Source organism: Tamandua tetradactyla, chromosome 4, assembly GCF_023851605.1.
Source record: "Tamandua tetradactyla isolate mTamTet1 chromosome 4, mTamTet1.pri, whole genome shotgun sequence".
Classification (NCBI taxonomy): Eukaryota; Metazoa; Chordata; class Mammalia; order Pilosa; family Myrmecophagidae; genus Tamandua; species Tamandua tetradactyla.
The window spans coordinates 6,847,455-6,869,952 of NC_135330.1; the positions used below are offsets into that span (position 1 = coordinate 6,847,455).

Below are 22,498 nucleotides of genomic sequence, written 5' to 3' on the forward strand. Positions count from 1 at the left end.
GTGTCTGTCAATAGCTGTATGTTAAGGAAAGTAGGTTGTGGGCTTTCCCTACAGTTTTGGGGTATGATAAAGATTTTGGCTGAAAGGTAGCATTGTTACTCTTTACCAAATCCTACATTGTCTCATCACAAGGGTAAGATCTCACTTGCCTTGGCAAGCAACTGAATAGGGTGTCTACCCTGAAACTGCATTTGAAAATAGCTGCTCTGAGCTATAATGAAGTTATCAGTTAATCTGCTTCCTGGGACTCACAAAATGCAAATGTGATTCATCTCTTGAGCAAATTAAACCAGTCAGGCAGTTGACTACAGGCCTCAAACATAAGCTACAAATAGGTAAGTTTTCTCATTACCAAACCGAGGATTGGAGATGTAATAATACATTTATTCAAATCATCTTGCAAGTCCTTCTTGCAGCACTATCAGACTTTTTTCCTGAGTGTTGTCTTTTCCCAACAGAAACAGCAGCACAAGAAACGCTCTGCTGCTGACCTCGGGGTTGTGCTGTCCATCTGCACGCTGCAGGACTGGAGTTTTCTTAAATGCCTTGAATAATCCATGAGTAAAACCTCTAACAGTGTTTTGTTTAAACCAAATCTGACATTTTTCATACATCCCAATAAAAGACCAAGTCCATGAGATAGTTTTTTTTTGGAGGGGTGCATGGTCCTGGAATCTAACCCGGTCTCCCGCATAGAAGGTGAGCGTTCTACCACTGAAACACCCGTGCCGTGGAAAAAACCATGAGATAGCTTTGCCGCTTAAAACATATTATGCAGGAGGGAAAGGGGGCTATGTATATTTAATAGGTCTGTGGGTCAAGCTGAAGTTTTTTGGTGGGGGTTCTTTTGCATGCCAATAGTTATGCCAAATTTGTCATTCAGTAGTTAGGAACTGTGTGAAAATTTGCTTGTCCCTCTGATTCTAAGTACCACCCAAAGGTTATGTTAACCTAACTTTGTGCTTGACACATAGTTGATGCTCAGATATTTAATGAATATATGAACTTTTGCTGGGTCTCATTTTCCTCCTCTATAAAAGCAAATGATAATGCCTAGTAGTTTCCTAAGGGATTGCTGCCAGAGTTAAAAGAAGCTTGCAGGAATAACTCAGTTAATAATTGGTCCCGGTCCTGTTATTTCCCTGAGGCTAAGGCTGTTACTTGCCTAGGGAGATGCATAAAATATTCCTTCTCCTCTCTTGGACTCTGCTGAGCTCAGGTCAAAGCTCTGCCCACAGGCTCCTCTGGGTACCTAGAGGTACCTAGAATGGCTGGCTGGGTACCCTAGAGGAGGCGGGTCCAGATCTCGGGTTCCTTCCTGCCTAGCTCCGTGCTGCTGTCCCCATGGGTTAAACAGCTGGGGGAGGGAGAGATGGGCGACTGATCCTGCCACCCCAGATTCAGGTGGACCAACCACCCTGGAGAGCCAGGAAAAGGAGATATAGTGGACAGTAGCTCTGACAATAATGGATGTTATCCAAACCAGAGACATTTGTGCCAGTGGTGGCCTTTAATTCTGAGAAAGACCATGCAAAGTGACAGGCTAGGGCTAGACCTTCAGGGGACGGTGCTGAGCATCTCTCACAGGACCCTGAAACCCGATCGAGTAACAGACTAAGCCAATTTACTTACACTTAGATTTGCCCTGGAAACCCAGGGATCTCTGGGGCCGGGGACCACCAGTCCTTCCTTCCCTCCTCTCTTCTCTTCCTAGCTCCTTCTCACCTGCTTTCACGTCTTCAATTCTTTACCCTCCATCCTCTCTGCTGCTCCTTCCCTCTCTACTCTACCTCCTATGCCTTTTCTTTTTTACCTTCTCTCTCCTTCCTTTGTTCCTTCTCCATTTTCTCCTCATTCTCTCGGCCATCCACCCATCCAGCCCTGCTGGCCCTACCTGCTTCTCTTCGTTCCCCTGCCCAGCCCCGCAGCCCTGCCTCCCTCAGGTCACGCCTCCAGCCTCAGGGTGGGAGGGCCGGAAGGGGTCCTCAGCCCAGGGAGCACTTGGTGCTCTTCTTGTCACAGGTTTTCAGATCAGCGCTGGGGTGCTTATTGCTGTTTCCCTGGAGGGAGAAGGGAAGAAGTGTTGTTGAAGTGGGAAGAAGAGAGTAGGGTGTGAAGGGCTGGGTGGGACATGAGGCCATGAACTCTTTGCAGGGGACCCACCCTCATGGGAAGTTTTAGCATTGCTCCCCTCCTTAGATTTTACTTGGAATGCACACACACACACACACACAGTATTGTATCACACACACAAATACACACACACACAGTATTATATCTAACCCAGCAGAATTAACTCACTGATCTCCGGCCTCCTGACTTGAGCAGGATGTCCCGGGCCAAGGAACTGAAGGCCTAAAGCGGAGAAAAGAGGGAATGCTTAGAACAGATTGGAGGGGAGTTAAAAATCCATCTTCCAATACTCCTTCTCTTTTGGGAGGTCTCACCTCATCCACATTCATACTGGACTTGGCACTTGTCTCGAAAAATCGGATTCCATGCTCCCGAGCCAACTGTGGGCAGGGCAGGGGGTGGGAGGGGATCGCAGGGTGGCAGGAGTGGGTATTGAAGCGGGAAGGAGAGAGTGGTTGAATAAAGAGCAACAGCCAACTCCTCTGCAGTCCAGCCTCATGCTGGTCCTCCCAGCCCAGTTCCACAACATCGCCCAGCTCGGCCCCCACCTTATCAGCCTGTTCCTTCTGCACCTTCCTCTTGGCCTCCATGTCACATTTGTTGCCCAGCAAGAGACGCTCCACCCCAGCTGAGGCATTCTGGTGGCAAAAGGGCAAGACAAGTAACAGCCGGGCCATCCTCATGGCACCCTTCTCCCTCCAGGCCCCACCCAGTTCCCTTCCCAAAGCCCTCATCGCCTTTGGAGGCTTCTCACCTCTTTGATGCTCTTCATCCAGTTCTGAATATTTTCAAAGGATTTTTCATCCGTGATGTCATATACTAGGATAATGCCCTAGGATGGTGGAGGTCACCGCGGAGGCTTGGGCCATATTCCTTGGCTTAAGCTTCCCACTGCCTCTCCTGCCACTGCCCTCTTAATGATCTTGAAGGTCCCATCTGCAGGTCTAGACAGCAAGCTCTGCGGAACCTTCTGCAACCCACACTGTGCCCCCTGCTCTCTTTCCCTGCTCCAATCCCTGTCCCTCTGTACTCATAAACCTACATTCTGTCACCCCACGCCCTCCTCCCTTGCCCAGACCCATACTCTGTACCATGGCTCCACGGTAATAGGCAGTAGTTATTGTCTTGAATCGCTCTTGGCCAGCTGTGTCCCTGAAGAGGTGGAACAGAGGGGTAGGATAGAGTGAAGAACTTTCCAAGAAGACAATTCCCCAAAAGAATTTAGCTTTTGCAACAGGGTGGAGCGGAGAGGAATAGAATCAGGGAGCAAGGAGGATGGGATGAACGACCTTTGGGCTGCGGTTGAGAGATGGTAGAGACCCATGAAACAAGCTCTCTCTTGGATGTTCGCTGAGTGCTTACTTTGTGTCAGGTATTGTGTGTATGTATCATTTTATTTACTCCTTAGTCTAACTTTGTAAGATGCGTTTTATTGTCCCCATTTCACAAATGAAACAGATTTGGAGAGGCTGAATAATTAGTACAGATCATACAGCAGGTAAGTAACAGGAACCGGATCTGAAGCCTTGTCTGCTTGTATCTGTCATATTATAATGCCTCCATTAAGCCTTTCACCATTAAACACCACCAGGGTCTCCAGCTTTCTTTATGAAGTTCAGGTCAAACCTCTGTACTGGGCTTTCTTGGCTCTCCATAATTTACAGAGAACATTGGCCTTGGAGTCAATGCCTTAAATCTGCCATTTAACTGCTCAGAGCCTGTTTCCACATTTTAGCTCAACAGACATTTATGGCCACATTAGGTGAATGCTCTGGAGCTGGGGGAAGCAAGAGAGTTAGAAAAAAGGGAGGCAAAAAAGTCACAAAAAAATTGAAAATAGTTGGTAGAGCAGAGAGATGGAAGGACAGCTGAATGAAGGTGAGAGATGGAAATGGATTAGGAGATTTGCTAGAGGGGGTGACCAAGGAAGGGACAGCAATGAAGCAAAACAGAGGGAAACGGATTGTAGGAGGTGAATGGGGAAGTCTGGTTAGGAGTCCAAGGGGATTCACTCACCACACTTGCAGTTTGATCTTCTTGCCCTCTATATCCACAGTGCGGATCTTGAAATCGATTCCTAGGGGTGGAGGGTGTACACTGAAGGTGAGACTTCTATGTGCTTACGTGTAAAATTGTACGGTGGTGGGAGGGACAGGAACGGAGCAGGGGCAGCTTCAGAAATTCTGCAGGGGAGGCACCTGGAGAGTGATCTGGTTCAAAGTGTGGAACCAGGAGAATTTTCTGGGAGCTATGTGTGCACTGTAAGCACACTGCTTTTACTTCAATTTTATGAAACTTGGGGGTGGGAAAAAGATGAAATTTCTGCAGGGTTGCTTAAGACCCTTTGGTCCACTCAGCTATCCCAGCTGGCAGCCTCTCAATTCAGACTCTGTCTCCCCCAACTATTACATTCAGATTCCTCTTCCCTTCTGTGTTTTTTTTTTTTTTTCAGAACCATCTACTCTCTGTACTCCACCCACCCTCCTGGCCCCACAGGATAAACTGTGAGGGAAAAGGCCCCTTGGTGCCAGTCTATGTGAGTTCACTAGGAGGACAGGCTGGGAAATAAGACTCAACGGGATTCCTCCAGAGGCTGAATTGGGAAAGAGGTCATTTTCCCCTTTCCCATTCTAACCAGTATTGTCTTGAGATTCTTTCTTATTTCCCAGGCTGGAGGGGATGAAGAAGAATGAGGGGGGAGGAGGGGAGACAATGTTCTTTTTAGTGGAAGCTTGGGCGCCTCCCCCAGGCCCACTGGGTCCCCCCAGGCTGCGTCATGTGCCCCAATAGTGCCCTCACGCTCATCCTCGTCACCACACTGCCTGAACAGGCATAATTGCCGCCCCCGCCGCCCTCCTGCACCCCCAGCCTCCCACTTCCACCCTCCCCACCCCCCCACTGGGTTGGCGGCCAGAGTCTGCCGAAGTGGATGCCATCAGAGAGAGTGAAGCTCAGTGGGACGGAAAGGGGGCTGGAGTCCGGAGCCAGGCAGGGGGAGAGTGGGTACAGGCAATGTGGAGGGTGAATCAAGAGAGTTCTAGGGTGGGGGTGGGGGAAGAGGACCCGGGACGCAAATAGGAAGGTGTTCAGGTGGGTCTGGGGAGGCTAGGGAGTTGGTACCCAGAAAATGAGGGGCTGGCAGCACTTGGATGTTACCTGCAGGCCTCAGCGAGGTTTGAGGTTTGGGTACCAACCCAGAGACCCGGTAGGGGGGAAGGGTCTAGGCAGGGGTTGAAGGACAGGAGTTTAGGAGCTTCATTCTAGGGGGGCTGAAAACGAGCGCCCCTAGTAAGCAGGGAGCCTGGGGAGGAGGCCCCGGGAGTGGGGTCTGGGACACGTCCGGCGGGCTCACCGATGGTGGAGATGTACGTGTTGTTGAAGTTGTCCTCTGCAAAGCGAATGATCAGACAGGTCTTGCCCACCCCCGAGTCCCCGATGAGCAGCAACTTGAAGAGGTGGTCGTAGGCTTTGGCCATGGCGGACACTGGGGAGCCGGGGGAGAGGTGGGGACGCGCCGGGCACCGGCGGGCGGGACTGGAGGGCAGGCGCCGCAGCCCCGGAGCCCAGGCCAGGAAGAAGTTTTCCTCCCTCTCCGCCCAGGCTCCGGGAAAGCCGGGAGGCGGCCCTCCCCGGGCCCCACCCCCGGACCGCCCACCCTAGCGGGGCCGAGGCGGGCCGCGCCGCGGTCCGCTCCCCGGGCCTTCCCGTCCCGCCAGGCCCGCCCGGACCCCGCCGTCTCCCGCAGCCTTTGGGGGCCGCGGCGCCTCTCTCCGTCCCTCTCCCAGTCTGGGGTCCAGAGACGGGGGCGAAGGGGCAGACGTTTCATCCAGACCACCAGAGGGAGAGGAATCTTGGAGGACTTAACTGAAGGGAAACCAGAGCGAGGGCCGAGGTGGCACCGACAGTTGACAACAGCCGGGCGCTGATTTGTGGAGAGGCTCCTCGAAGAAGAGAGAAGAGTCCTGGGCGCAGCGAGGGCAGCGCTGCCACGCGGCGCTCCGAGCTCTCCGTTCCAGGGTTCGCGGCTCCCCTCGGAGGGAGCGGAGGCCAGAGCGGGCTGCGCGCTGGGTGCGTCTGCCCCCTGCCGGAGCCGGTGAGAATCCCGTGAACTGACACGGGGAGGACTGGCCCGCTCCAGGCGCGCGCGGCCCCAGGACGTTCGGGGACCTGCGACAATCGTCTTCCTTCGGGGCTCCGCGTGTGACTTCTCCGATCGGCCAGCTCGGGAAGACAGAGACGGACCAGTGAAGGTCTGGTTTCGTTCTTCACGAGCACCTTTTAACATGGCCTTGTACTCCTCTCCCGACACCCCACTGAATGGCAACGAGGACGCTGAAGTATGGCGAGCACGGCTGCAAAGAAACGACTTTATCTTTGCCTTTGGATAAAGCTATTCAAAACATCTGCATTTCTAACAGCGAGTCAGGCGGGTTCTCCTTGTCTAATGAATGACGGTGTGTAGTCGTGAGAAGGCATCTCTTGTCATTTCACTTAATCTTTTCATCTTCTGTCTTCCCTTGTGTTCCTTCTCAAGTAACTATTCAATCCCTCTTTGTCCATTGTTTCTAAAAACTTGTTATAAACATATATGTAACATAAAATTTCCCAATGTAGGCATTTTTAGGTGTACATTTCAGCGGTATTGATGATATTCACCACGTTGTGTTAACATCACCACCCTCCATCCCCAAAACTTTTTCATGGCCCCAAACAGAAACCCTGTACCTATGAAGCAACACTTCCCCATTCCTCCTCCCCCTCCCCTGGTAACCTTTATATCCATTCTGTGTCTAAGAATTTGCATATTCTAAGTGAGATCATACAATATTTATCTTTATGTATCTGACTTATTTCATTCAACACAATGCTTGCAAGGTGCATCCATATTGTAGCATGTACCAGAATTTCATTCTTTTAAGAGACTGAGTAATACTCCATTGTAAATACATACCACATTTTGTTTACTCATCTGTTGATGGACACAAATTGTTTCTACCTTTTGACTATTGTGAACAACACTACTATGAACATCTGTGTACAAGTCTCTGCTGGAGCCCCTGCTTTCAATTCTTTTTGATATGTACCTAGAAGTGAAATTGCCAGGTTTATGGTAATTCTATGTGCATTATGTTTTCAAGCTCAATCACAAACCTTAAATCTTCCCTGCTTTTCCTCATTGACCAAACTATCTTACCTGTCCTTCAATTACTCATTTATTTATTGTTCTGGAAAAGAGCCATCAATTTTTTCTTTTTTAAATCTAAGTTTGCCTGAATCTGGACTTTCCATCCCCAGGGATGTATTATTCTTGCTCATGTCCCCAAACTACGTTATGATGTAGCAGGTGTACCTGCTTTCACTGGAACCTCATCTGAAAGAACTCTTCCCTTAGCTCCCTGAGCTTTGACCACACTGCCTTCTCTCCACTCAAATATGCCAGGCTTATTCCAGCTTTGGAGATTTGCACTCACAAGCTCTTCCCTCAGCTTGGAATGCTCATAGATCTTTGCATGGTTGGCTCCTTGCCTTTCACATTTCAGCTTAAATGTCACCTCCTTAGGTGTTCTTCCAGCCTACAAGTACTGTGCGGGAGCCAGCTCTTAATGGTTCATAAAAACAGAGACATGGCTTCAAATTTCTGTGTTCAGTGACATCACGTTGGTCCCACCAGCCATGGTGGGAACATTTATGCCACAGAAATCAGCAAAAAACACAAATTTAGGCTTCCCTGCAGAGAGCTCATTGTTAAACCTTACCAGTATACCTCTCACTGGAACTCACACACTTTGCCCCATCAATTTCCTTTGGAATTAACCAGGCCATAAGCTGCCACCTGGGTACTCTTCCTTCCTCCTGTATGACAAATGGACATTCTAAACTTTTGGCGATTATTGAAAAGATGATGCTTCTGTCTTCATTGTTCCTTTCTTCTCATTTTCTGTCAAGGATGTTAATGTTGCCAAAATTAGAAGTCTTAGAAAGGCAGTGCTGGTGAGCATGTGGGGAGAAGGATGTGGGAATGTAAATTGGCACAATCCTTTTGGAAGATAATTTAGTAGTTCCTCTCAGTGTACATACCCTTTGATCAACAATTTCACTTTTGGAAATTTACCTACAAATACAGCCACACAGGTGAAAAGAATACACGTATATGTGTACATATCTTTACACACTGTACGTATCTTTATACGTATGTGTGTGTGCATACGTGTGAAGATGTGCATAGCTGCACAGATACATATTCTGTTAACTCTGGAAAAATTATGTAACTTCTTTTGGCATGAGTTTCCTAATGTGTAAAATGTGAATAATAGTTTCAGCTTCATAGAATTGCTGTATAAAAACATATGAAAAGCAGTTAGAACAAAGTAAGCATATATGAGTATTTGATGTAATTACTATTAAACAGAGGGAAAGGATTGAAAGGAGACATCATAAATTTTAACCATGGTTTACCCTGGATGTAAGTTGGGGATGAAGGAGACACGAGGAGGACTTTCTTTTTTATATTCACATTTATGAGTTGTTAAAAATGGGTAAATTTGTGCTGGCTTAGGCAGCATATATACTAAAATTGGAACAATACAAAGAAGATTAGCATGACTCCTGCACAAAGATGAGGCACAAATTCGGTAAAGCGTTCCTTGTTTTTATATGGGAACTCTGTATTTGATGCATGATTTTTCTGTAAATGTACAACTTCTCTAATATAAAACTAAACTAAACAAAGAAAAATGGATAAATTAAATCTATTGAAAAATAGTAAAGAAATTTATGAAGTCCCGGATATAGAGTTCTCGCTGGTGTTTTCCTCAGCAGTTCCTCCTTACTAGGCAACTAGTCTCAAGGTGTAATACGAAAATTTAAAGGTGTCGGTTTGTCCCTGAAGAGCAAATGCTAACTTCCTCATTCTAGCAAACTGACCCTCTCAATATGGCGACAAAACTGTGTCACGAATATCATTTAGAGACCTTCCTAAAATGGCAGCCCCTTCGCTCTCCACCGTCGTCAGAAGTTGAAAGACCTTCACAAGATGGCGGTGTTAGAGCTTTACATCACTTCCGTCAGGATGCCCAATATAAGGAGCAGGATTTCCGCTTTCGCTCCTTTCCGGCGGTGACGACCTCCCCACGAGAACATGCCTGTGAGTTCCTTGGTCCAGTTTTCGGCGGAGATGTCGCTCTTCTGTCCCCACGCTCCCCTCACGCTGATTTCGAATCGTAGAAAGTCCTCAGTTACCCTCTGCACTTCCTAAGACATTAACCACAGGGACCGCAGATGGCCAGTGGGCTACCTGCATTGACGGGAGTGTACAGGACATAAGATGGCGGCCCAGCTGCGCAGACACCAGGGGCGGCGAGGGGCGAGATCTCCCCGGTGTGTGGCGGCTGGGAGCTGTTTTGGATCGTCCCGTTTTCGCCAGTGGTTTCTAAATCTGTGCATTTCTGCCCTTCTTAGCTCGCAAAAGACCTCCTTCATCCCTCTCCAGAGGAGGAGAAGAGGAAACACAAGAAGAAGCGCCTGGTGCAGAGCCCCAACTCCTACTTCATGGATGTGAAATGTCCAGGTGAGGAGTGGCTTGCAGAGGCAGGAGAAGCACTGGACCCCAGGGCTTGGGAAAAGTAGTAGTGTGCGTGAGTTGTGTCGTTCCCTAGAAATAGCCTAGCAGCTTAAGTTTCTTAGTCTGTAAGGTGGAGAGAATACTGTTCGTGCTTTTAAAACTCAAATATATGAGAAAGTGGTGAAACTTGGCACTTTAGGAGGAGCCTGCTGAAATTCCACGTTGGTTTCCCATGAAAATTCCATAAGCAAGCTGTCAATGGGATGATGTATTTTGAGCTGCTTTAATCATACAGCAAGGAGTGAATATTTTGACACATTAGTTAGCACCCCTCTTCCCAGTGGAGGATTCTCTTTTCACCATTGAATAATTGTTGGTTCTACTCCTCTCTCTTTAAGCTCTAGGATGGTGGCTCCTAGTTAACAACAAATTCATAGGCAAGATCATGCAGTCTAGATTGTTTGTGAAATGGTTTTAGTGCTTCCTTAGAAGCAGGTAATCAGAAATGTAGAATAGGGTGGTAAATTTCAAGTTCACAATATAACACGTATATCTTAATAACATGTTTATGATAGGAAAGGTGTGAGACTTAACTTCTTGATTTTTTTTTTTTAAGGGTGCTATAAAATCACCACGGTCTTTAGCCATGCACAGACAGTAGTTTTGTGTGTTGGCTGTTCCACTGTTCTCTGCCAGCCTACTGGAGGAAAAGCAAGGCTTACAGAAGGTAAAATGCATAATGTGATGCTGGAATTTGAGTCATAGAACCGTGTATAATGTAAAGGCTCAGAATGTATCATAAAGAAGGTTGGATTTGATAGTCTTGAAAAAAAGTAGGTATTACCAGAAACTCCCTGTATTATCCTTATCTCAAAATACTGCTTTCTAAACTTGGAGTGAATGGGTGTTAAAAGTGGCTTCATATGTGCCCAAGTTGTTTTGAGCGTCCTTGAATGGGTAGTAGCTGTAGGAATTGAGGCAAACAAAGATGTAGCCTTATGGATATTTGATCATAAGAAGTATGCTCGTTTTGAGGGGGTGAGGGAAGGGTTGGACAGGGTGAAATTAATCTCTAACCTTTCCCTTGCAGGATGCTCCTTCAGAAGGAAGCAGCACTAAGAGCACACTGAAGCAAGATGAGTGGGGCACCATCACAATAAACATTTTGGATACATCCTGTTTATTGTCTTGTTTTACTGCTAGGAAGTTCCTGCCTCAAGTATTCAGGGGCAATCAGAAGAATGGAATACTAGAGTCATTTGGGGCAAGTAAGTGGCTAAGTACTTAAAAAGTCTGTTGGGGACATTTTTATTCACCTGGTTATCACTGAGCTTGATAAGGAACTGAAATAGCATTTTAATGGAATTTTTTTCACTTTATATTTTCGTAGAATTAAAGACTAACAGTTAAAACGCAAACAATCTATGACACCACTTTTAACCCTTTATTTACAGTTTTCAGCCTTATTTGGGGGCTTATGAGTGTAGAAATTGCTGCTCTAGGTTTAGAAAACTCCATTCTGTCCAAGCACAGTTTAGTGTCTTATACTCCATAACGAATATGGTCGTCGGCTCTGGGCCACTGGGGGTTGTGGACTCATGAAGGGAGGGTTAGAGGGTGTAGGAGAATAAGAACCTAAAAGTAAAGGGGGGAGATGAAGGCTCAAGTGAGTAAAACATGTATATAGGAGCTTTTCAAAAATGAGGATAGTGCTGCTTTACCTGGTTGTGATGTTCCTGGAGTTGGTACATAAACAACTGGAACTGTCTGTATCTTGTTTAGGAAGGCATTGTATGCTGGAAAAAGGAGAAATTACAAAAATGGTTTATATGATTCAATTGGAGGGAGGAGAAGGAATGCGTTAAAGGGTAACAGTGTGATCTGTGAAGCAAGAACTATAATGGGAAATGAGACTTGGGCTCTAGTTCTCATGAGTGAAACATGGTATCTTAGTAGCTTGTATATTATAAGTTGGAATTTAAATAATTTTAAATATAAGTATTGCTATAAGAATAGTAATGCTTTAGATAAACTAATAGTAACTGTTACTTTAAAGCTGTAACTATTTAGGAAAGCGTATTTTTCTTTTATTTAGCCCAATTATTTTAGAGATATTTATTTTCAACTTCTGGCTGAAAGATGAGGGAAAATGCAGATCTGGACAATAGCGATGATGTGTTGTGTGGCTCACACCTCTAGTTATGAATTTAAACAAAAGTAGTCATTTCCTTAAGAAGTGGTTTCCACTGGTTTGCCACTTCCAATTTATTGCTTTGTGGTAGAAGGCAGGTGAGTGGGATCTTTTATCCACTGGGTAATAAAGGGTACAGTGGGCTAAAATAGTTTCAACTACTTCTGACAAATTAGATGTAATAAACTATTTTCATCCCCGTTTAGTTTGAAATAGTGAAGGCAGTTTCCAAAGTCCATGGTGCTGAATACTGTCTCCTTACCCAGAAAGATGAAAGCTGTTGATGCTAACACTGCAAAGAGGGTAAAGAGGAGGATGTGGTAAGAACCAGTAAGTTGCTGGAGGACACCTGAGTGTTCACATTGACCTATAGGTTAGTCAGGACAAAAGAGGATAGCAGTTAATTAGACATCCAGGGCAGGTGCTACCTTTAAAAAAAGTGTGGTCATAAGAGTGGCAGAAGTATTAAAAATTCAGCCTTTTAATGAAATTGTTTTGTTTACCAGAGAAGAGGTTTTTAGGTCCTCCACCTCTTCCTTTCGCCAAAGTAATAAAATCTGCCACCTTAAAATTCCTGTTAACCTTGTTTATTTAAACTCAATTCCCTTCACTAAATTTATGAAAGCCTATACTGATTCAACTTCTAGTTCTTGTACCTCTAACCTTTCTTTGGCCTCAACATTGATTTCCCATATATCCTATAGTTGCAGTAACTCACATAAATCCACTCATTTTTCCCATTTGTCCTATTTTTTATACAGTTTTTATTTAAAAATATAGATAACAATGACCAATTCAGATGCCCTTTGTTCTTTTTTTAGGCAAGATGTCACTTCTTGGGGAGCTATCTGATTGTATCTAACCCTGACTGCAATAAAATTTGTGTTTTGAAGCGTACTTCAAAAAGCATTTGTATTTGATTATTTCAAACTATTCATAAGTGTCTAGAAATATACTTCTTTCCATTCCATATCTTTTGCACACCTCTCTCACCCTGCCAACATTGCTGAATTTCCAGGCCTTCCCATATAAATTGTCAGTTCTCAAACCTCTGTCCTAGTCTGAATTATGAGTACTGCAGGCCCCAACTTGCAGCTCTGGATGTTTGCATCTGTTTCCCCCACCACCGCACACACCATGGGTGCAGTGTTACTACTGATACTGACTCCTTGTTAACAAAAACTGCAAGGGTTTTTAACCATTTTTTTGTGTGTGCCATGGACAACTTTGGCAGACTGGTGAAGCCTATGGAATAATATTGAGAATATTTTTAAAACCATAAAATATATAGAAATACAAAGGGAATGAATTAAATCAAGGTCGTTAATATAAAAACTAATCTTAGATTTCTGCTGAAGTTACCAATATTGAAATATTAAAAAGCCTAATTGTGATATAGTATGTATACTGCTTAAGATCTAGCAGCAGGTCTGATTACTACTGTGATTTTGAAGTGATGAGATCTGACAACATGAAAAATCACTGCCATTTTTCATGGCTTCATGTCTGTGTAATTGAAGGAAATGCTAACTTTCGATTAGAGGTTAAATGAAAATAAAAATGCAATTTCTTTTTCCCATCCAAGTTGACGGCTCCCTCGAATCCGCTGACCTTTGGGGATCCATGGACTCTAGGTTAAACACTTCTAATAGAGCATACAAGGCCAGCATACTGCAGTTGAGCTTTTTCTAGTGGTGGAATCTTGAGCATCTCAATTTCCTCAACTCTTAGAAAAACACCTGCTGCCCAGAGTTGTGAGAATAGGGCAGGTGGAGGTGACGATATAATTATAGAGGAGGACGGTTATCTGGCTCTCAAAACAGCTCTCCAAACCTTGGTATGCCCGTCCCACCCAAACTTGGCATCATTTCTAAACTGGCTACTCCCTGGAATAAAGATTTCAGCAAGATTGTCGGATGCAAAAAAGGCCTGGAGACTTGAAGAAAAGAGGGTAAATAGGCCTTTACAAAAGCTAACAAATTCATGCCAATCCTTCCCAAAATACAAACGGGGAGCTTTCTTATCAGTTAAGATCCCTGCCCCAACAAGTGTGAATAATCTTGGTCAAGTGGCCGAACGTTTCTAATGAAATGAATTGTGAATAATTGTATTTTCTTTACCCTCTAGATTAAAAATAGAAGCCTCTGATGCTCACCTGCACCAGCCTTATCCTTCATAGCTCTGACCAGCACAGCCTCACTTTGACTGGTGAGCACACAGGAAATGTTGATGAAAACAGGTGATGCCATCAGCTGGAGGGAAGTGAAATTGACTACTCTTACCAGGTAGATGGCCAGACCAGGTGTGAGGGGAGCGTGCCTATGGCCAGAGACCACTAGAACCGGGGAGCTGGGGAAGACCTAGGAGAACAGATAAAATGACATTTGTTTGAAGGAGGAAAAACCAGTTTTGTGTCAGTGTTTCCAATTTTAAATAACAGTAAAAGAATTTGTCATAAGACCTGGATTTCTAATTTTAGCTAGCTGTCTGACCTTATAAGAAGTCATTTACCATGTCACCCTCTTAGATGTGTTAAAGGACAAGGGGAAAAAAGGAGTTGCAAGAAAAGAGTAGGCTTCAAAAAAGTTTCAAAAGGAGAGAAGATTGTTCTCTATTACTGGTTTTCCAAACTGACAAGCTTATGACCTAGACTTCAGATTCTGTTGGGACCTTCCTGTTAGGGTGAAACAGACTTTTTCCTTCCTTCCCTTTAAAAATTGCCTATGGTGATTTATCTCCTGTCACTCAGTAACTTCTTTTAGCCTTAGACTGAGAAAGAAAAACCTTCTGAAATCCCTGATGTCCAGTTCTGTTTTGGTTTGGATCTTAACATACCTCTAACTTCTCAAGAACTCTGTCCACTCCCAGTACTCTTATTTCCCGGGTGTCTTGTTTGTGGCTAAGAACCAGTTCTGTCTGGTTGATGTAAAAGGCTGGTATGAAAGGGATAAGGATTCTTTGCATTCCATTCTTGCTACGTTCACTGAGAAGTGTGGCCCACCCATAGACTGAGGTGTCAGCCATGCTGAGGGCCAGGAGCAGTTCCTCTGACTGGGGTCGAACTTTGATAAGGCAGACATAAACTCCTGAAGAAAAGAAGAAAAACTGAGCAGGAAGGTTCAGAGACAGGTGAGCCAACTGAATTAGGTTTGAAAGGAAAAATGGTGACACGCAAATTCAGCCAAAGAGAAGATGTGAATTCAGTTTTTGAATATTCTGAATCAGCTCACTATTGGCTACTGTAGGGAAGTACTAAAGGTGGGGAAAAAAATCCCAGGGAACCCACAAATGAACTTGTTGCTGAAGAATACCATTCCTGATATACCAACATATCAGCATTAAATAATATAGTACAAAGGGCTATTAAGTACTGAGGATATAGAATGGAGTTGGTAAGATCAGGAATGGTTTAATCACCTCTCTCAAACCAGCACCACCTCTTGATGTCCCTGTTGTTCTCAGTGGAATTGTTTTTCAAGACACCCAGTTCAAACCTCAGCTGTCTTTTGACATCCTTTCCCTCAACTATAGATCCATTCATTTCCCAAATCTTGCAAAAAACCTCTCCAGGAATTTCTGCCAGGAAATGTCCTCCCTTCATATCTAGCTCACTCCTAGTCATTCTTGTAAGACATTTCCTCTGTAAAACCTTACTTCAGTTCCCAGGCTTGAGGGAGGTGATGCCTTTCTCCCTGTTGCCCTGGTGTCCATGTGTTTGCTTGTCTTGGCCTCTCTGTGCGTCTCGTGCCTGTCCTCACATCACGCATATATTTAGTGCTCACCAGTGTGTTGAATGATTGCTCATTATCTGTACCATTCAAACTTCAGAGGCTATGCTGTGACGTAGTACAAATGCCTTATGTTTGACAAGAATCCTCACTTTAGATAAATAGTTCCACTCTCCACTTTTGTTAATGATGCTCATATGCTTGGAGTGTCCTTCATTCAACAATAAATATTCAAATATTGAAATATATACGGGAATAAAAGATGAATGAGACATAATCCAAACCCTCAGATGGTGGGACTAACAAGAAAATTATAAATTGTAACAGTATGGCAAACTACGCCGCAGAAAAACACAGGGTCTTACAGTTTGCTGGATGGGTTGAACAAAAACGTTGATTGAGAAAGATTCCATAGTTATATAGTTATATATCAGGTTAAACTGGAAGGTATAAATGCAGTTCAATAAGAAAGTGACAGTTATACAAATATGAAAACTGAAGGGAAACCAGTAGCGACTGGTGGAACCTACCTTTCTCTGTGTTGAAATCTGAATGGACGTGAAAAACTTTACTTGCTGGAATGTCTAGCAAGGTATTACTGAACTGTACATGACACAACATGAGAGTCTCTGGAAGAAGTATTGTTGAAATGGCCAAGGCTTGCCTTGGGGTACAGGATCCTAATATGTCACAAGGATTTTAAAAAGAAACAATTACATGGAGGCAGTTTGATACAAAAAGAACATTAAGAGGATTAGGTTCTCCCTGATTTGCCCAGCTCTGTTGTCTCCCTTATTACAATCAAGATAAAAGAATAGATAGTTTAAGTCCCTTGCCTCTGCTAGTTTAGTTTATTTTCTTCATAATGGTGGTGGGAATAAAACATTACAGGGAAATTTAATAAAACATTTATTAAAAATAAAGCACTGTAATTGGGAAGGTAGCTCTTAAGTCCAGGAAGGCTCGTTTTCCATTACTGATTAAGTCAAAGATTTCCTGGAACTTCACCACAAGAATTGCCTTAATAGGAGTCATATAACCATTAAGAAATGGACTAGCACCATATCTGGGTCAGCTGCAGCGAGTAGTAGTCTGGATTGAATAGGAATGGGTGTCCTCTTTGCCCCTGCATTTTCTCACTGGTCTCAGTTCTTTCCCAGTTGTCTGTGGTCCAGTGACCATCCTTCCTTATCTTTTAAAGATTCAACAATATCAGAGCTACTGTTGTATGAGGTTTCTTAGTAAAATAAGTTGTGGTTTTAGGAAGATTTGGGGGGGAAACTGTCTTTAAAACCATAAGTTATGCAACAATGCGTAAACATACTATGAAGAAACTTAGTACTTTTCCTCTGTAGAAGAATCTGAAAAATTTTAAGATTGGATATTCTGTATGTATAATAAAATGAGATCATTTATCAGCCTTTTGGCTAAGATCAAGTATATAATAAATAACGTTAGATATCTAATAACATGAAAATAATTGCTTAAAAGTTGAACAAAAGGGCATGTAGCAAAGTTAGATAGTTTTATGGACTGTAATGATGTGGACTCTGCTTGGTTCTGAATATTCTTTTGGTCAGAGAAAAAAACCTAGAATTTGTTCTTTCCCCCCAAAATGGTGAAAGAACATGGACTTTGGAGTGGGGCATGTCTACCACTACTGCCATTAATTGGCTATTAGCTTGTGCAGTTACTCTTGAGCTTGGTATTCTCATATTTACAATGAGGATGATGACTATATGATAAGATTGTTAAGTGCAATAGAATATATAGAAACATCTGGAACCTATAGGGCTCTTGTAATTTAGTTTTATCCACCCCCCCCACTTTTGACAGTAAATCATTGTATAATATAGAACCAAAAAAGAAACAAAACACACAAAGTAAATTTGTTACGCAAAAACATTCCAGAATTCTCAAATCTGGGGAAGCTTTTTAAACAATTGGTTCCCAGGCCCTACCCCAGCTTGCTAAATGTCTGGATGAAATCTAGGAATCTGTATTTTAAAATTTCCTTTAGTAACTTTGATACATGTTTAGAAGTCTCTGGTCTAGGCCAGCTTCTGTTCTCACTCAGGGTTAGGATTAGAAGGACAATAGTAACTAAATTGAGCCTATTTTAAAACCTCAGCCCACTCGTAATTTCTGAGGTTTCATGGCCCTCTGATTTATTTGTTAAAAATTTCTACTATATAGAATAAAAATAAATAATAGGGGGAACATATGTTAAATTTAGTTTGAAATGCTAGTGATCAATGAAAGGGAGGGGTATGGTATGTACACATTTTTTTTTCTTTTTTGTTTTTTTTTCTGAATAGATGCAAATGTTCCAAGAAATTATTATGATGATGAATATGCACCTATGTGATGTTATTGTGAATTACTGATTATATATGTAGAACGGAATGATCAAAATAGGAATGTTTGCATTTGCTTTGTGTTTTTTGGTATTTAAAAAATAAAATAAATTAAAAAAAAATTTCTACTAATCCAGAGGGATTAGTGAATTGAGGGAAGATAGGAGCAATTACCCACACCTATAAAGAAATTCCTGACCTTTAAGATTGACACCATTTCTGCCAGTGGTGATGAAAAGCTTGAACACAGTTGAATTGGGGGTATTGGTGAGGTAAGTCTTGAGGTCATAACTGAGAGTTAATCTTGATGATGCATTGACCACCACCTGTCAGCAAACCAAAGGAAAATGTGTACCTACGGTCTTCGAGAATCTGTTTCCCTCTGCACCCTGCATAAGTTATGTAGCGAAAACCATCTGCTTCATATAAGTACAGATTGCCTTTTTAGGAATTACACACTTGAGAACCAGAAAGTCTGTTCACCTTCTCTAGAATATGTAGAACCTTCTTACATATCTTGCCTTTGTATGATTCCCTGTTAAAATGCCTTTGAAGAAAAAAAAAAAACATCTTTCTTTAGGAAGTTTTCTCTAGCTGGATATAAACTCAACCTCTCTGAAACTTCAAAGTTCTTTGTTTCATATACTTGTAACATTCTGTCTTAAGTATTTTTTACTTATTAAAAACTTTCTGTTAGCTGAGAATAAAAAAGTATTTGCAAAATCCCCTTGAGGGACTGAGGAGAAAGGAAACATTCAATTTCCCCATCTGGGGAATTCCTGATATTCTCACAAGCAATAGGGATGACCAGTTTAATAGGCTGAGCCCTTAATCTTGGGGTTTGCCCCTATGAAGCTTATTCCTGCAAAGAAGTAGTTAAGCCTACTTATAATTATGCCTAAGAGAGTCAGCAATGACTGGTGATCTCACTGCCCTCACCCCTGCATGGGACATGACTCCCAGGTGGTAAATCTCCCTGGCAACATGGGACCTGACTACTGGAGAAGAGCTGTATCCTGGCATCATAGGAATGAGAAAACCTTCTTGATCGAAAAGAGGGAAGAGAGAAATGAGACAAAATAAAGTCTCGGTGGCTGAGAGACTTGAGAGTCGAGAGGTTATCCTTATGCATTATATAGACATCCCTTTTTTAGTTTATGGAGTATTGGAGCAGCTAGAGGAAAGTACCTGAAATTGTTGAACTGTATTCCAGTAGTCTTGATTCTTGAAGAAGACTGTATAACTACATAGCTTTCATAATGTCACTTTTTGATTGTAAAACCTTGTGTCCGATGCTCCTTTTATCCAGGGTATGGACAGATGAATTTAAAAAGTAAGCATAAGAAATAAATAATTGGGGGAGATAAAAGGTAAAAATTGGGTACATTGAAATACTGTTGGTCAGTGAGAAGGAGGGGTAAGGGGTACAGGATGTATGAGGCTTTTTTCTTTTTCTGGAGTGATGCAAATGTTCTAAAAATGGTCATGGTGAAGAATACATAACTATATGATATTGTGAGCCACTGATTGTATAATACAGTTGGACTGTATGTGTGTGTGGAGCTTTCTCAATAAAAACTTTTAAAAAAAATACTTCCTTGTAGACTCCAAATTCCTAAAGAACATAAACTGACATTATCTTTGTACATCTTGTTTGTATGTAGAGCAAGTACTTATTGATCACATAAGAGATGATGACCTTTTTTTTCTTCATATATCTTAATTTAAATGCATTCTACTGTCAAGGCAACTCTACTACCACAGTCTTTTCTTTTTTTTAAACATTCAAACATTTAAATCCTGAATTAACTACATAATAGCTCAATGAGGGCAGGAGTTTTAAACTGTATTTCCAGAGTCCAGCACAATGCCTGGTATATATATATCAGGGTGCCAGTGTCTGCTTGTTAATAAAGAATTAAATGGGGATTTTACAAAGTACATAAACTAGAATATAAGTGATCTTTGTACCTCTCTGTAGCATCTATTTATTAGTCTTCAAACATCGTGTACTTTTATTTGCCTTAGAACATATATCTACATGGCTCATTTCCTTGCTTGCTTTAAGTCTGCTTAAATGTTACCACAATGAAGACTAGTCTCTTTTAAGTTGTCATCTGCACAACTCTGCCCTAACTTTAACCTTTCTATCCTGCTACTCAGCACTTACACATACTATATAATTATTTACTTTTTTTATTATTTAAAATTTAAAAAAATTTTTTAAAAAAAATACAGGAAACATTCTTAATATGTGATCATTCCATTCTACATATATAATCAGTAATTTACAATATCACATAGTTGTATATTCATCATAATGATAATTTCTTAGAACATTTGCATCAATTCAGAAAAAGAAAAACACAACAGAAAAAACGAAAACAAAAAAAAACCATACACACCATACCCCTTACTCCTCCCTCTCATTGATCACTAGCATTTCAATCTAAACTTATTTTAACATTTGTTCCCCCTATTATTTATTTTTATTCCATATGTTCTACTCATCTGTTGACTAGGTAGATAAAAGGAGCATAAAACTCAAGGTTATAATCACACTCACACTGAAAGCTACACTATTATACAATCATCATCAAGAAACATGGCTACTGGAACACAGCTCTACACTTGCAGGCAGTTCCCTCCAGCCTCTCCATTACATCTTGAGTAACCAGGTGATATCTACTTAATGCATAAGAATAACCACCAGGGTAACCCCTCCACTCAGGAGTCTCTCAGCCCTTGACACTCTCATTTCACTCTTCCCCCTTTTGTTCGAGGGGATTTTCTCAATCCCTTGATGCTGGGTCTCAGCTCATTCTAGGGTTTTTCTCAATCCTTTAAAGCTGAGTCTCAGCTCATTCTAGGATTTCTGTCCCACGTGCCAGGAAGGTCCACACTCCTGGGAGTCATGTCCCACATAGACAGGGGGAGGGTGGTGAGTCTGCTTTTTGTGTGGGGTGGAGTGAGGCCACATCTGAGCAACAAAAGAGGTTCTCTTGGGGGTGACCCTTAGGCCTAATTTTAAGTAGGCTTGACCTATCGTTTGTGGGGTTAAGTTTCATATGAACAAACCCCAAGACTGGGGGCTCAGCCTAAAGCTTTGGTTGTCCACACTGCTTGTGAGAATATCAAGAATTCAACTTGGGGAGATTGAATTTTCCCCTGTTCTGACCATTCCCCAAAGGGGACTTTGCAAATACTTTTTCGCTCACTGATCAAATCACTCTGGGATTCATTGGGGCATCACTCTGGACAAACCAACAAAATCTCATGTCCTACCCAAGGTTCCATGTACTTATTTTGTTCAACCAAGCTATCTACCTAAGTTATATTAGGAAATGCACTAGTCAAAATATAAATTTTGTACCAAATAAACATTTTTTGCTTTAGTCTCACACATAAGTTGAAATTTTAAACTATTAATTACCATCTATTTTCAGCACCCTGCACAATGACATTCCTTTGTTCTTCCTCATGCAAAAACATTTTTTTTTCAAAAACATTTTTTAAATTTGTGCATTTAGTCACTGTCATTATACACTCTAGGCAATCCTAGATTATACCATCTCAATCTTTAACATCTATCTTTCTGATTTCATTTATGCCCCCGTCCCCCTCCCTCTATCATTCTCACATTCAGCTTCATTCAGTGTTTTAACATAATTATATTACAGTTAGGTAGTATTGTGCTGTCCATTTCTGAGTTTTTATATTCAGTCCTGCTGCACAATCTGTGTCCCTTCAGCTCCAATTACCCAATATCTTGCCCTATTTCTATCTCCTGATGGTCTCTGTTACCAATGAAATTCTCCAAGTTTATTCACTAATGTCAGTTCATATCAGTGAGACCATACAGTATTTGTCCTTTTGTTTCTGGCTAATCTCACTCAGCATAATGTCCTTAAGGTCCATCCATGTTGTTACATACTTCATAACTTTATTCTGTTTTACAACTGCATAATATTCCATCGTATGTATATGCCACAGTTTGTTTAGCCACCCGTCTGTTGATGGACATTTTGGCTGTTTTCATCTCTTGGAAATTGTAAATAATGCTGCTATAAGCATGGGTGTGCAAATGTCCGTTTGTGTCCTTGCCCTCATGTCCTTTGAGTAGAGACAGCATATAGATGGGTCCCGTTCCCTAATCCATTCTGCCAGTCCATGTCCCCTAATTGGGAAGCGTAATCCATCAACATCAGTGTTATTACTGCCCGGGCAATACCCTCCTCTACTATTTTGCGTTTTGGCTTTTATATGTCCTTCTAATTTTCCTTCTTTTTACCTTTACTCATGGTCTTCCTTTCTACACTCTTCTCCACACCTCTCTCTTCTGCCTTTGTATCTGTCTCTAGTGCTCCCCTTAGTATTTCTTGCAGAGCTGGTCTCTTGGTCACGAATTCTCTCAGTGATTTTTTTGTCTGAAAATGTTTTAATTTCCCCCTCATTTTTGAAGGACAATTTTGCTGGATATAGAATTTTTGGTTGGCAGTTCTTCTCTTTTAATAATTTAAATATATCA

General features: G+C 42.5%; 3 protein-coding genes and 1 non-coding gene across 9 annotated transcripts in view; 2 read left to right on the top strand and 2 right to left on the bottom strand.

The window, feature by feature from the left end:
* Positions 1-1,487: 1,487 nt before the first annotated feature.
* Positions 1,488-5,744, bottom strand: RAB13 (RAB13, member RAS oncogene family). The gene is made up of 8 exons (XM_077156241.1): positions 5,486-5,744; positions 4,150-4,210; positions 3,225-3,285; positions 2,888-2,965; positions 2,682-2,771; positions 2,448-2,513; positions 2,302-2,355; positions 1,488-2,060 (listed from the first exon to the last, which is right to left on the bottom strand). Exons 1-8 carry the CDS (start codon positions 5,607-5,609, stop codon positions 1,986-1,988), a joined length of 609 nt encoding a protein of 202 aa, XP_077012356.1. The 5' UTR covers positions 5,610-5,744; the 3' UTR covers positions 1,488-1,985.
* A 2,933-nt stretch (positions 5,745-8,677) lies between these two features.
* Positions 8,678-8,785, top strand: LOC143681870 (U6 spliceosomal RNA). The gene has a single exon (XR_013174922.1). It is a non-coding gene; the product is annotated as a U6 spliceosomal RNA (small nuclear RNA).
* A 440-nt stretch (positions 8,786-9,225) lies between these two features.
* Positions 9,226-10,868, top strand: RPS27 (ribosomal protein S27). Its single transcript, XM_077156249.1, has 4 exons — positions 9,226-9,277; positions 9,592-9,700; positions 10,311-10,421; positions 10,785-10,868. The coding sequence occupies exons 1-4, from the start codon at positions 9,272-9,274 to the stop codon at positions 10,811-10,813; spliced, it is 255 nt and encodes an 84-aa protein (XP_077012364.1). The 5' UTR covers positions 9,226-9,271; the 3' UTR covers positions 10,814-10,868.
* A 227-nt stretch (positions 10,869-11,095) lies between these two features.
* NUP210L (nucleoporin 210 like) overlaps positions 11,096-22,498 on the bottom strand; it is a 272,420-nt gene continuing 261,017 nt past the window's right edge. For 5 of the 6 annotated variants that reach the window (XM_077156246.1, XM_077156243.1, XM_077156244.1 and 2 more), the window contains 7 exons: positions 18,170-18,296; positions 16,144-16,293; positions 14,721-14,971; positions 14,041-14,245; positions 12,148-12,252; positions 11,416-11,490; positions 11,096-11,329 (listed from right to left, as the gene is read on the bottom strand). In XM_077156246.1, coding sequence (XP_077012361.1) covers positions 11,229-11,329; positions 11,416-11,490; positions 12,148-12,252; positions 14,041-14,245; positions 14,721-14,971; positions 16,144-16,293; positions 18,170-18,296 — 1,014 coding nt within the window. In that variant the 3' untranslated portion in view covers positions 11,096-11,228. The remainder of the gene's footprint in view (positions 11,330-11,415; positions 11,491-12,147; positions 12,253-14,040; positions 14,246-14,720; positions 14,972-16,143; positions 16,294-18,169; positions 18,297-22,498) is intronic. The other variant, XM_077156247.1, reaches the window with a different exon arrangement.

What these genes read in the sequence shown, in the direction of transcription:
- RAB13 (XM_077156241.1), bottom strand. Translation starts at nt 5,609, where the DNA reads ATGGCCAAAGCCTACGACCACCTCTTCAAGTTGCTGCTCATCGGGGAC. An exon ending in CACGTACATCTCCACCATCG is followed by an intron (nt 4,211 to 5,485) that starts GTGAGCCCGCCG and finishes CTCCACCCCTAG; the next exon opens with GAATCGATTTCAAGATCCGC. An exon ending in GGATGAAGAGCATCAAAGAG is followed by an intron (nt 2,772 to 2,887) that starts GTGAGAAGCCTC and finishes TTTTGCCACCAG; the next exon opens with AATGCCTCAGCTGGGGTGGA.
- RPS27 (XM_077156249.1), top strand. An exon ending in CATGGATGTGAAATGTCCAG is followed by an intron (nt 9,701 to 10,310) that starts GTGAGGAGTGGC and finishes TTTTTTTTTAAG; the next exon opens with GGTGCTATAAAATCACCACG. An exon ending in AAAAGCAAGGCTTACAGAAG is followed by an intron (nt 10,422 to 10,784) that starts GTAAAATGCATA and finishes TTTCCCTTGCAG; the next exon opens with GATGCTCCTTCAGAAGGAAG.